Source organism: Rattus rattus, chromosome 8 (genome assembly GCF_011064425.1).
Source record: "Rattus rattus isolate New Zealand chromosome 8, Rrattus_CSIRO_v1, whole genome shotgun sequence".
Classification (NCBI taxonomy): domain Eukaryota; kingdom Metazoa; phylum Chordata; class Mammalia; order Rodentia; family Muridae; genus Rattus; species Rattus rattus.
In genome coordinates, this window is record NC_046161.1 from 59,237,970 (window position 1) to 59,251,303 (window position 13,334).

Consider the following 13,334-nt stretch of genomic DNA (forward strand, 5'->3'; position numbering starts at 1 on the left):
TTCCCTCAGTAAGCCTGCTCACTTCAAACTAGTCACTAGCAACAACGTCCTTGAGTAGAAGAAATAGTCTCACTTGGGATGAGATTTAGGAAATAGGATGTGAGATCTGGGTACCCCCTGGCCTTCCCTTGTCTGCCTCATCTGAGGAGAACAAAGAGGAAGCTACGGGGAGCCTGTCACAGAAAAATCACTGAAGGAAAAGCCTCAGGGGCACTGACTGGCATGTGCCTCAGTGTCTGCTCTGCACTGGCTATGACAGGAGCAGGGGCAGAGGCAGGAGAAACCTAGCCAGTGGCCAGTCTGGTCATCTTCTCACCGTCTGAGCTGCTTTCTGCTTTGGTCTGGGGGAGGACTCTGGCTTCCTGATTCAAACTCTCCTGCTTGTCCTTGGAGGGGCGGGCTGCAGAGGAGAAAGGAAGACATCTTATCTGGGACCACAGGGACCGCTCTCTCAGGACCCTGTGCCTCCCTATGCCCATGGGGCTGGAAGGCTAGCCTAGGCCTGCGGTGTCTGGGTCTGATCGCAGGAGGCCTATTGCTGGCGCCCCATCTGTAAATTTGGCTGAGTCCCTGTGCCATCACTAACTGGCTATGACCTTAGGCAAGTTGCTCCCCCTAGTTCCTCTCTGATAAACATATGGCTGGTTTGGGACCAACCTGTAAGATGCATTTCCTTTATGACTTCAAGCAATGATTCATTTGAGACCTCTGACCTAAATTCGGTAGGAGAGCCCCTGCCAGAATCAGTCAGTGATGTCCATGATGGCCAGGAAGAAGAGATCTGATGGCAGAGGGCCGTTTTTGCCATCTTGGACTAGGGGAGCAGTAAGGTACCTTTCACAAACTACTAGAAGTCAGGACAGCATATTCTGTGCAGGCTGTTCCAGGGCTCTGCTGCCCCTAAGTCTTCCCTTTCCTGCAGAACACAGGCAGGGATCAAGCTTTGGTCATACCCTTTGGATCCCAGACACACGGAATCCAAGTGGGCTCCCATCTCATTGGAGACCTCTAGAGTGGCAAGAACAGAATAGCTGCCCTGACTTCCAGGCACAAAAAAATAACAGAATGGGCCCCTCTCCCTCCATGACTGTGTGTCAGGCAGCATGTGTGGAGGTCAAGAAGGAAGAGAAATGGACTGAGAAGTGGGAGGTTAGGTGGTCCCCCTGTCAGCTGTGTGGTCTGAGGGTGGGGAAGGGCATGCAGGGCAACGGCACAAATGGACACATGAAGTAACGGCCACATGGATCCGCTTCTAAATACAGGCTAGCTCTGTCCACAGACACTGGGTCACTTAGGAAGCCTGTGTGTTCCCTGCAAATGGCAACACCATGATGCGCCCAGAGCCCTGACTTGAGGATGCACGAGATAGGGATGCTTGACCCCGGCAGCACTTCAGCCACACCATCAGGCACACATGCTGGAGTCTAAGGTGTGACTCTTGACCCAGCTAGCTGGTTCCTCAGCCTCGCTGTTCCTCAGACACTTCACCTGTAAGAGCCTTCCCAGGGTTGTAGTTGTAATTGGTTGGCAGGTTTATTTAAAACAGCCCCTAGATGTCACTGTGTTACCTTTTGACTGTAACAGTGGTGGTGGTGGGCTGAGAGCAGTAGTGGCCAGAGTTCTAGATGGTTTGAGTTGGGGGAGACCCTGAAGATCATCTAACGGGGAAGGGAGTGCAGGCAGACTGCAAGGATGCTAGGAAGATGGAACGAAGCCTCCACAGAGAAAACCAGCCTGGCGTTTCCTCCTCGATCCCTGTGCTCTTAACCCTCCAAGTTGTTCAGCTGCTGCTGCCGGTGTGGCAGGAAGTTCATTTGCAGAGTCACTGCTACGGCCACTCTGGTTCCTCAAGGTGTCCTGGCACTTAGAACTTCAGAACAACTCTGCCACACCCTCCAGGCACCCATCAATAGCTGGAGCGTCCTGTTTAACAGAGGACTTCCATAATCAAAGGAAGGCAAGCGGGGCCCACCCTGGCCCTGGCACATCTGTTGACTGCTGGCTGGAGGGACTCACATCACTTGTCCTGGCCTCTCATTTCCCCGATCACTCCCAGATGTCTCCTTCACTGCTGCCCTCTCCCACACACCTGACTGAGAACACAAGAGGAGCATGGGAGCCCAGGGAGGAAAACACTAAACTGGTGGGGGAGGTGAGAGTGCAGAGGACAGAGATCACCTCTTGTGGAGAGAGCTGCATCTGGGAAGTTCCACCGGGGAAGGGTGGAAACACCTGGATGGCCATCTGGAATGTGCCTGGGAAACAGACATGTGGGGTGACTGGAGCAAAGGCCTGGGGGACCTAGCCCTCCTGGGCAGAGACACTGGCAAATGATCAGACTCCAGCTGCATCCCAGGATGCACCTACAGTCGTTCACTGGCCAATGGCTTACCACACCCACAGTTCATATACCAGGTCGCGGCTGGGACAACGGTCACCAGCTTCTCTGGCACTGTCCCCTCAAGTGTCCTGTCCCCACCCAGCATGGCGGGATCATCTCCTTAGTGCCAATCTCCTCTGACCTCGGCCTGGCCCGAGCATCACATAATCCTGTTAGGACAAGCAGGCCAGCTGGCAGCTGATACTCACAGAGGTGGCCGGGCCCGGGAGCCCCACAGTCCAGGCAGAAGTTCTTTGTTTTCAGGAATTGGCTAGAGTCGGTGGTTCTGCTGGGAATGGCTAGGCATGACTTAGAGAGCCAGGCCAGGTCCACCCCAGCTTCAGCACCTGAGGCTGCCCCCATCTGCATATTTCTTAGAGGTTTGGGGCTGGCTTCTCCCATGTTGCCCAGGCTCACCTCGAAAAATTTCTAAGGGAGGTCTCACGGCTCCTTGACACTCTTTTGACACTGCCTTTTCTAGTACAATATACTTTTAATGCCCCTTACTGTGTCTGAAGGGGTAGGCAAGGGCCTTATGCAATTCTGAGATCCGAGAATGTGCCCCTTAACCAGAAAGGCCAGTCAGGGGTCTTCCTGGGGCCCATTCTTTCATGTCATATTGAAGTTCTCTTGCCTAACTGCATACCTAACAGTTGCTTTTTACTTGGGCTGACTTCTGCACTAGGGAGCCAGAAAGGGTCCAAAGGGAACAGAAGAGTTCCTGAGAGGCAGGCAGTAGGGTGTAAGAGACGTGGGGTAGCACTGTGGGGAAGTGAGCAGACAGACTTGTGAGGTATGGGACTCTCCACCATTGCTACTAGGTCAAGTTCAACTTCAGCACCTTAGACACTGTGCACTGTTCCCCAGAAATGGCTGTGACATATCCTGAGGTGTCCTTTAGGACTCCTGACTGGATCGGAATAGGGAGAGCAAGCTTCCTAGGACCCAGAGCTGAAGACAAAGCAAAGAGAGATGCCAGATGCTATGGAGGTGACCCCTGAAGCATCCCTGTGGGTCACTAAATCTGTCCCAACACAGATCCAAATAGGCCATGGTATCTGTGTTCTGCCCTTCTTCACTTTGCAGGCAGAGACATTGAGGCAGAAAAACAAGAGGGTATTACTTAAGGACCCCAGCCGCCATGTTCCACGTAACTCTGTCTTGGTGAGCTCAGGTCTTACATTTTCCCTGTCCTCCAGGCTGTCTAGCTTTCACTACCTACTCTCTTCTCTGATAACTGTCCCCTCATCCCAGCCCACAGTCCCTAGCATTCGCAAGTCCCCAGTTCTCTCCAGTAGCAGGAGGGGAGGCATGGCACGGGGAAGACAGGCAGGTGTGAGGCGGCCTTGCTTACCTTCCCCCAGGGGGTCCAAGCTGTGGAGCATGAGGTGGTAGATGGTGCTGCGGATGATGCTGTTGTGCAGCGAGGCCGAGCTGCTCCCTCGGGTCAGCACAGACGGGAGCTGAGCAAGGGGAGAGCCGGACAGGCCTCAGTGGGTCCCTGCCCAGGTCAGGGGAGGGGCTGCAGGAGAGCCTCCCCTCCAACCTGCCTCCTTCCCACAGAGACCAGAGAGAGGGCATCTTTAGCCCCGTGCCCCTGCTTCCTTCACCTCCAACTCTCTCTTGTCCTTCCTTTGATTCCTCTTGGACAAGCGCCTTCTGCACCCTACATGAGTCCCACAATCTCCACAGGGAGCAGGCCACCAGGATCAGTGGTACCGTGTGATGGAAAGGTTTGCACCTCCCAGCAAGCAACCTTTCTAAAAAACACATCCTCATCCACATCCACACAGGCAGGTGCCGTGCACAGCCCTTTGGATGTTGTTCTGTGCCCAGAGATAAGCAACACTAGAATCATCTACATAAAGGAAGGACAGGCAAAGGGAGGTGATACATCCAAAGGCAAGCAGGGAGACTCAAACTAAAAACCCAGGTCTACTTACTGGGAGCCCACTTTGACTTTATACCCTCAGAAGCCTTCAAAGGCACTGAAGTAGGCACACCTGGACTACACACAGATGTGACACACACCTATTCATAGCAACACACTGAAGTACTGTAAGATTACCCTTTTCTCCTATCTCACGCCAGTTGAACTCTTCTGACTCCTAGTGGCTGTGGCTGTTACAATGGATATAGGAAGTTTCAGCCCCACTGTCCCCATACCCCTACTCCCAACCCTGCCTCCTTTCAAAGTTCCCATAATTCCTTTCACATGGTGCCTTAAGCCAGTCTTTCAGAAACCTTAGGCCCTGCCCCCTAGTTCCTTAGCTCTGGATATGCTGAAGCCGTCGATAATAGGGCCTCCATCAACATTGGGATTGGAGAGTAGAATTTGAGTTTCTCTAGTCCGAGTTGCATCTTATAGATATAGAATCTGATTATCTGGGACAGACATTAAGAATTTAGTTCCCAAACTAGCACCACGTGGAGCTAAGAGGCCCTCACCACACATCCTGCTCCTTCCTGGGTCACCCTGGTAGCTCCCAGAAGCCTCCCAGGCCTCCCTGAGTTGACCAGGTTGCACAGCATCAGGACTATAGCAACCTGGTGTTCAGGCACATGCTGAAACCCTGCAACATCCCTGCTCAAACCGGGATGCTGCATTGACCCCGCTGGATGAGCTTCACACATCACCCACCTTCAGCTTCTTGTTATCCTGTTGTTCATTTTCCTCAATGGCACCATCACTGGGCTGCAGAGGGGAACAGAGGTCAAGAGATGAATCACAGGATGTCATGGAGAGACCCTGCCTTTTCAGCTCTACTTGTCCTACCTGTGCTCCTGCAACCCAGAAACACCTCAGAAAATGTCTCCACATGCCCACCATCTTTTGTCTCAAATGTGTCACCTGCCTGGAAAGCACATCCCAGGCTCCTCCTTCCTCCTCCTCCTCCTCCTCCTCCTCCTCCTCCTCCTCCTCCTCCTTGCCCTGCTTTTGTTCCTCCCTTCTCATGCTTCAGGTCTCCATTTAATTGTCACCATCCTCTGTGCATCTCTCTGTTTTTTTTAAATTCTTCCACTATTATGTCTATGGTGTTCTGTCTATGTATATGCTTGCACAGCAGAAGAGAGAGCTAGATCTCATTACCGATGCATGTGAGCCACCATGTGATTGCTGGATTTGAACTCAGGACCTCTGGAAGAACAGTCAGTACTCTTAACCACTGAGCTGTCTCTCCAGCCCCGTCTATGCATCTCTTATGGATGCCTATTCTTTTCTGTCCTAGCATTTCCCCCAGTTTCTTTGCATGTAAACAGACATGATAAAGATGTGATGTATTTATTAAGCAGATGATGGATCCACTTCGTCAATTTCTGCTCCTTTTCTCTGTCCATGCCCCTTCCCTTTGCCAAAGATGCCCTCTCTGTTCCTCCCTGCTAACCTGGATGTCATTTGCTCCTGCTCAGAAAAACCAGGGTGGATTCTGTATAAAGCCTTCTCCATGACCCTTTAAGCTGTACCCTACCCTCAATCCCACTCTTGCCTTGAAAGTTGAACAGCATTAGCACATCTTGGGGTCAGATAAGCGCCTGCTGAGAGTGAGAAGAAACTCAAGTCTGAAGAAACGAGGCCCACCAGACTCATTTTCTTTGCTTTCGTAGCCTTGAAATGCCATCTGGGTGATATATGAATTGTCTACTCAACTAGAGTCCAATCTTATTTATTTTTAGAGATGGATGTACTTTATAGCCCAGGTTAGCCTAGAACTCACTATCCAGTCCAGGCTGACCTTTGTGGTGATCCTCCTTCCTCAGCCCCCTTTATGGAGTGCTTTACTGAAGTGAACCACCATCCCCTAGAGCCTACATTTGTCTGCCTGTGCATTTGTCTGTCTGTGCATTTGTCTGTCTGTTTTTGGTTTTTTTTTTTTTTTTTTTGGTTCTTTTTTTTCGGAGCTGGGGACCGAACCCAGGGCCTTGCGCTTCCCTAGGCAAGCGCTCTACCACTGAGCTAAATCCCCAACCCTGTCTGTCTGTTTTTACCACACAGTGAACTTTCGATATAGTCATCTCTGGTCCCCTGACCTGTGGCTCTCAACAAAGTAAGAAGGGTGCACAGACAATCCCAGGTGGCCCGTGGCACTATCTTTAGACACCAAGGTCACTAACCTTAGTCACTAGCCTTAGTGACTATCTTTACAGTCCCTCTGCTTCCCTCACTGGCCACCAAGACCCACCCAGGAACAGAACACCCTCATTCTCTGTTCGGCTTTGAAAATACCACCTGCCCGCAGGCTACCCTCCCATCCAGTCCAGTCCCTCTGCTCCTATACTGAGCATGCGCTATTAGGGGTGTGCACTGTGCTGCATAAGGGACTGTGTTGGTGGTTATGAGGAGGAAAGATACTGAGGACCCGGAGTCTGCATTCAGAATTGAGACATACCACACAGATGCACGGCAGAGCAGAACACGGGTCACGATAAAAGAGGCATAAATGGGGCTGCTGCGTGAGGTGCGCCAGGAAGGCTTCCTGCAGTGGGCACAGTGACGACTTTTGAAGGGTGTGTAGAGAAGGCTTGAGTGAATGGCCGTCTAAGTGAATGCTACAGGGCTGAAATAGCCAAGCTGAGTGATCAATAAGCTGCTCTAATGCCTTCGTGACACACCCGAGAGTTATCGAGAAAGAGGTGGCCTCAGGCAACACGGGTTGGCACTGTCCCACCCACCTCACTGTTCATCAAGTCCAGTGACCTCCCATCAAGTCTGACAGAGGCAAAGAAGTGGGGGCAGACTCCATTTCAGAATGGTTTGCTCTGTGCACAGAGAGCCGAGAGACCGATCTTCGCTCCACAGTGCACATCTCTAATGATTTTCTGCTGCTCAGATCTACTCAAGCTAAAATAACTGTGTGCTCGTGGGCAGTCTCAGTACGCACGTCTAGCTTTGAGGTCCTTTGTGGGTGGGGGGTGGTGCAGTGCATGATTTTGCTGTTTAACCCCGCCTCGCCTTTTTTTTAATTTTATTTTATTTTTCTTGGGTATTTTATGTATTTACATTTCAAATGTTATCCCCTTTTCCCCCTCTCCCACACCTCCTCCCCTCTCCGCCTCCCCTTGAATGCTGAGTTACATGCTAACTCGATTCTCAGCCATTTCCTTTTTTAATTATTGTATTTTGTTTATTATTGTTGCTTTGTGTGTTTGTGCGTGTGCATGTGTGTGCGCGTGTGTGCGTGTGTGTGTGTGTGCATGCATGCGTGCTTGTAAGTCCAAAGACAACTTTGCAGAGTTGATTGTCTTTTCATTTTTTGTGGGTTCCAGGACTCAAACTCAGATCAACAGACTTTTGTGCCAAGCTTTTTTCAAAAGGTTTGTTTAATACGAATGAGTGTGTTTTGCCTTCTTGTGTGCATCTGTGCCACATGGGTGCCTTGTGCTCAGGAAAGTCAGAAAGGAGTGTTGGACCCCTGGAACTGGAATTAGAAGTGCCCGTGAGCACATTCTTCTGTCTGCCTTACAGCCCATACCAGCGAGCCAGCAGGCCTGGGCTCGGGCTGCTCAGCTGGACCTCCACTCTCCTGCTCCAGACCCGCGAAGCCTCTAGAGTTCGGCTCTGCTCTTCTCCACCCCTCAGCCACAGTGACTTTGAAGCACATCAATCACACTGTGCCCCTCCTCTATGTTCTAGAACCTCACTGCCCGCTAGAGAGAGAGAGCCTCCTGCTCACCCTCAGTGCAGCACTGAGAACAACTGGGTTCTCTTTGGTTTGACAGTGTTTTACTGTGTAGCACTGGCTGGCCTGGAACACAGAGATCTGCCTGCCTCTGCCTCTCAAATGGCCACCATGTCTGTGACTCATTTTAATAACCTACTTTTTATTCTGAGACAGCCCTGGCTGTCTTGAAACTCACTCTGTAGACCAGGCTGGCCTTGAACTCATGGAGATCTGGCTGCATGTCTCCTGAGTGCTGGGACTAGAGGTGTGTGCCACCACCACCACCCAGCTAAATAACATACGTAAACCCAGTGCCTCCCACATCTAAACTTTGTTGTTACTGTGCCAAGGACCAAACGCATAGATCAACTGTATCAGACAGACAATCTACCACTGAGCTATCCCCACAGTCCTCTAGCTGCTCCCCTGCAACACAACATAAAGGAGTTGAACGGTTTGCGTTCTTTTCTGCATACTGAGCGCTCAGTGGGCATCTCACACCTCTGCACTCATTTCAAGTGCTCAGCTGCTGGGGCGGGGAACCATGCTCTGCACAGCACAGCTGCAGTCTCACTCCTCACAGAAGGCTCCTGTTCCCCTGGTCCAACCTCAGCACAGGGTGGCAAGACCACACTCCTTCAGGACCGCCTCCTGTACCCCGCTCTGCCAGGCCTCCCTACCCTCTGCCGTAGAAGTCCCACACATTTCCACACGATGCTGTAACTATCTGCTTTGACTTCTCCATCTTCCCCACTGAGGAAAACTTTTTGTGTAGCTGATAAGGCTTAGGTTACAGGCCCTCTCTCCCCTTACATACCTAATTTTGTAGAAGTGGTTTCATATTCTCCTTCTTAATAAGTATCAGGTACCAGATACAGAGGCTGGACCAACTCCAGTTCCTCCATTAAGCTGAGTTCCAGGAGAGCCAGGAAGTGTGTTTTGATTTGTCACTGTGTCACAGACCTGACAGGCCGAGAGTATAAGACAGGCTCTTTTGTGGCCTGCTCTTTCTCTCTCAGAGCTTTGGGCCTCCCTTGACCATGCAGAAATTCACACTTCACACCCAGACCTGGTGCCCCATCTTCAGGGTCCTGTGTGCAACCGCTTCCTGGGCAGCCATAGACGAGCCCAGACTCACCACTCCTGAGTTTCCTGAACTGATTTTCATTTTCCCTCCAGGCTTCTCTTTCTTTGTGGCTGTATCACTCTCTGCTCAGGCCAAAAAGCTCAGCACCATCCCAGACTTCTCCCACCCTCCCTCCTCGTTGCCAAGTTCAGACGATACCCTCTTCAGAACATCTCCACGGACAGCTGTGTGCATGCATGTGTGTACCTGTGTGCATGCGTGATGCAGGCTCACTTGCCTTGGTTTCGCCCTGCATTCAATTGTGGTCCAGACCTAGTTGGTGGAAAGTTCTGGAAACGAACAAATTGTAATTTCTAAATTGTATGGTATTCTGAGTAGCTTGATGCACTTTCAGGCTGTCCCCGTCCATCCCGCCTGGGACATGAATCATCTGTGTTCAGTGTGTCCACAGTATATTTGCTACCTGCCCACCAGTCATTTAGTAGTCATCTTAGTTCAGACCGTCCTCATTTTTGCAAGCTTGTTCTCAAACAACCGTTATCTTATTTGATAAGGGCTTGAAAGTACAAACGTAGTACTCAAAATTTAGCTATGCCAAAGAAAAGATCTATAAAGGTTGTAAATTTTAGATCTGCCCAGTAGGGATGGTGACACGCATCCCTTGTGGATGAGACTATGGTGTGCGTGTGTGTGCATGCATGTGCAAACACACATACTCAGCTGTACAGCTGGGTGCTCCAAACAGCTCCTAGTCAGACTTGCTGCTACCCCTCCTTCTGTTACTATGCTCCTATAATTCATTCTCGACACAGCAGTTTTGGGATAACCTCTAAAACTGGACTCTGATCATCTCTTCCCATACCTCCAATGAAACCCAAACTCAGCATCCAATTCCCAGGCGCCCTCCCCTCCCCAGTGATGCCCTGGACCAGTCCCCCTGCCTTGACCACTAACAAATGGCACTGTTGTGCCCAGTCCTTCCAGCCCTGAGCCTTTGAGAGTGCTCTTCCTCCCTGCAGACATGCTTGCCCAGTTCTGAAACCCACTCTTTAGCCTCCCATGTTCCCCTCAGGGAGGGTCCCCATCAGCCTGTCCCTGTGTGTTTCCTCACAGTAACCCGTCACACTCTGAAATTCCCTTATTAACTACCACTCTCATCTCTATGCCCCCTCACTAGGCAGGTGCTTGTTGGGTTTATTCTCTAATTGGTCCGGGTGGCAGAGCATCTAGAATGCATGCTGCTCTTCATAGAGCGCCACCATGAATATTACTTTGATATTTAACCCCATCATGATCCATGGGAGAGAATATCACTGTGCTGTATGGATGCCTGAAACACCTCTGCAGGCACACACATATCCGTGGGAAGAACAAGCAGGAATAGGCTTGTGTGGATGTTTATGCTATGCTATTAATATTTGTTTCTTGTGCCATCTGCTGGCACTGGCCGTTTGGGGAACTCTAAAAACTTCATCCAGTTATCTAAGGAAAGGTGTGCATTAGGCAAGCGCTCTACCACTGAGCTGCAGCCCTGGGCTGGGGGAAATGACTCAAAGACTGAGAATTCTGCTGGGATTAGTGTTGGAGGCTGTGTGAACTGTAACAATGAGAGAGAGAGAGAGAGAGAGAGAGAGAGAGAGAGAGAGAGAGAGAAAGAGAGAGAGAGTTAGTTTCCATCTTATTCTGACAATTAGAAGGACATCAAGGACTAGTTAAACAGTTGAAGGACACCCCTCAGCCGAGCCATGTTGAGCACAGTAGCTTCTCTGGGACCTAACATGCATGGGACCCACAGAGGTAGGAAGGGCCAAGATGGCCTCTTTCTATCCATAGGCTCTCCATTCTACAGCAAGCAGCTGGCTATACTGGACACTGATCTGATCCTTTAAGACAAGTAACCCTCAGAGGAAAAAGGGAGACCTTCCTCTGCAGACAAGCCTGCTTTCCCTGGATGTGTCTTGCTGGTTGAATGAGAAAATTCCTGCTGGGGAGAAAATAGGCCACAGTGTTCAGGACCAAGTGCCAGGCTTTTCCTCAGAGTCTCACATCCTGACGAATTCTTTGGTGCGGAGTGTAGAGATAGGTTTCTGTAAGAACTCATATCCTTACACCCCTTTCCGCCATTGGCACTCCATGGGGCTGCTCTTCTGTCCCTGGCTGGTCCTTTCTGGCTAAGCTCCTCGGTCCACATGCAATGAAGGAAGGGCCTGTCACCCTTGGACGCCAGTGAGCCCTCTGTAGAATGCTGGCTCTCTGTGAGTGTACATGGCTAAAGAGGCCAGAGGTTTGCAACCTTGGACCAGAAACAATACATAAAGAGCTTCAACACCCCATATAACTTTTCAAAGAGAGCTAAGTGAGGCTGGGGCATCCGGGCAGACACCTCCATTGCTGTACTGGGGATCGTAAAAGGCACCTTACACCGGTCCAGTAGACGTGAACCTGACAGTGCTGCCGTAAGTGTCAAAAGAGACCCTCTAAAATACTACCCTCGGGCTACTGAGATGGCTCTGATCTCCATGAAAGCATGTAATGCACACACCAAATAGACGTGAAGAGGTAAAAACTAAAGATGTAGTAATTAATTGAAAAGCAGAATCAGATTAGAACTCAGGGGATCTGGCTACACTACTAAAGAAGTAGTAAATACTTATTACTATATGGATATCGAATACATATATATATATATATGATCGATACGACATCGTTTCTTTCTGGAAATAGTCTTGAATATATTTTATTAGAATTATAGCTCCCAAGAGACTCCTTCACTCTGATTCTAGGTGCTCAGAACAGAATGCAATGTAACATGATGACCCAGCTCAGAAACCTGGCCGTGCCTGCTGGGTGAAATTTCAAGGCCCTCCAGTGGGAGAACGCCTGCACATAACGGTGAGGCCGCCCCTACTTGTCTTCCTCACGGTGTACTGTGTAGCTATTTACTTCCTGGCTACAGGATGCCATGGACTGTGAAAGAGAGGTATAGTACAGCTTGCAGAGCAGAAGGTGTTTATGCCTGGCTTTAGCGGAGTCTGCTGCTGCCTGTGGTGTCTCACCCCATTCATGGAGACTGAAGGCCTGCGAGAGCAGCAACATGATTTGTGGCTCCCACACAGGATTCTCTTCCTCGATGTTAACTGTATCCCTCACACGGCCTTTCATCCAGGTACGTAAAAATAAACAGTGTGCAGAGTTCCGTGGATCAGGAGATAGTTAACAGGCTGCCTGAGTTAAAACCCAAACATACTCATTCACCATCATCACTATCACCAGTTAGCTGTGTGACTTTGGCCAGGTTACATGCCCACTCTGAGCCCCTGTCTCCTCATATGTAAGATAGGGATAACAGTCTCGTTTTGTAGCATTTAATAAGAAATTGTGGTGGTGCACAACTTTAATTCCAGCTCTCAAGAAACAGAGGCAGGTGGATCTCTGGAATCAAGGTCAGCAGCCTAGTCTATACCAGGACAACCAGGGTTACACAGAACAACTCTGTCTCAAAAAAGAAAGAGAGGAGAGGAGAGGGGGAGGGACAAAAGTGAGGGAGGGAGAGAGACAGGGATTGTAAAGGCACGTGGACCTCTCACGAGTAGGATGGATTCCCTTCCTGACTCTGTTCATTGAGCAGGAATCCAGTCTCCGAACTGGCCTTGAAGAGATTGAACCAAATACTTCTAGACTAAGACTCTGGGCTCAGACTTTGGGATACACTTAGGTTTCCCACCCAGTGGTGATGCAGAAGCCGATAGGGCAGAGGAAGTGGGAGGAGCTAGTCTTTTGTCTCTCCTATGTTTCTCTTCTTACCTGGTTAGGGCTTCACTGCACTAGCTCTGCTCGCCGACTCCCGGCATGCCTTGCTTCCCCCACCCCCTTTTTTTCCTCCAGACTAATCAATTTCAGAGCCATGGCTTATGGAGAAGGCCCAGTTTCTCTGAGTCCTGCCTTCTCCACGGATGTTTAACTAAAGGGACTCATTGAGAGGGAGAAGAGGGAGAGAAGGGAGAGAAGGGAGGAGAGGAGGTTGCTTTCATGGTTTCATCGGTAAGGAGAAACACTTTGCAGGGCCGGTACAGGCTTACACTAAGCCACAAAGATTGAGAACCAGTGTGGTTTGCTACACCAAATACTGAGTTTGCACAGAACTGCCTTATGCATCAGTGCGGCAGCTTGTCCTCTCACTGTTGGTGACATATAGTAACAACTTAGT

General features: G+C 50.3%; 1 protein-coding gene across 6 annotated transcripts in view; it reads right to left on the reverse strand.

Annotated features, from left to right (window-relative positions):
* The window catches only part of Slc24a1 (solute carrier family 24 member 1), a 32,027-nt gene that overhangs the window by 14,797 nt on the left and 3,896 nt on the right, over positions 1–13,334 (reverse strand). For 4 of the 6 annotated variants that reach the window (XM_032911007.1, XM_032911011.1, XM_032911009.1 and 1 more), the window contains exons 2-4: positions 5,022–5,075; positions 3,735–3,843; positions 317–400 (exon numbers count right to left, since the gene is read on the reverse strand). In XM_032911007.1, the coding sequence (XP_032766898.1) occupies positions 317–400; positions 3,735–3,843; positions 5,022–5,075 (247 nt within the window). The remainder of the gene's footprint in view (positions 1–316; positions 401–3,734; positions 3,844–5,021; positions 5,076–13,334) is intronic. The other 2 variants (XM_032911012.1, XM_032911010.1) reach the window with 1 other exon arrangement.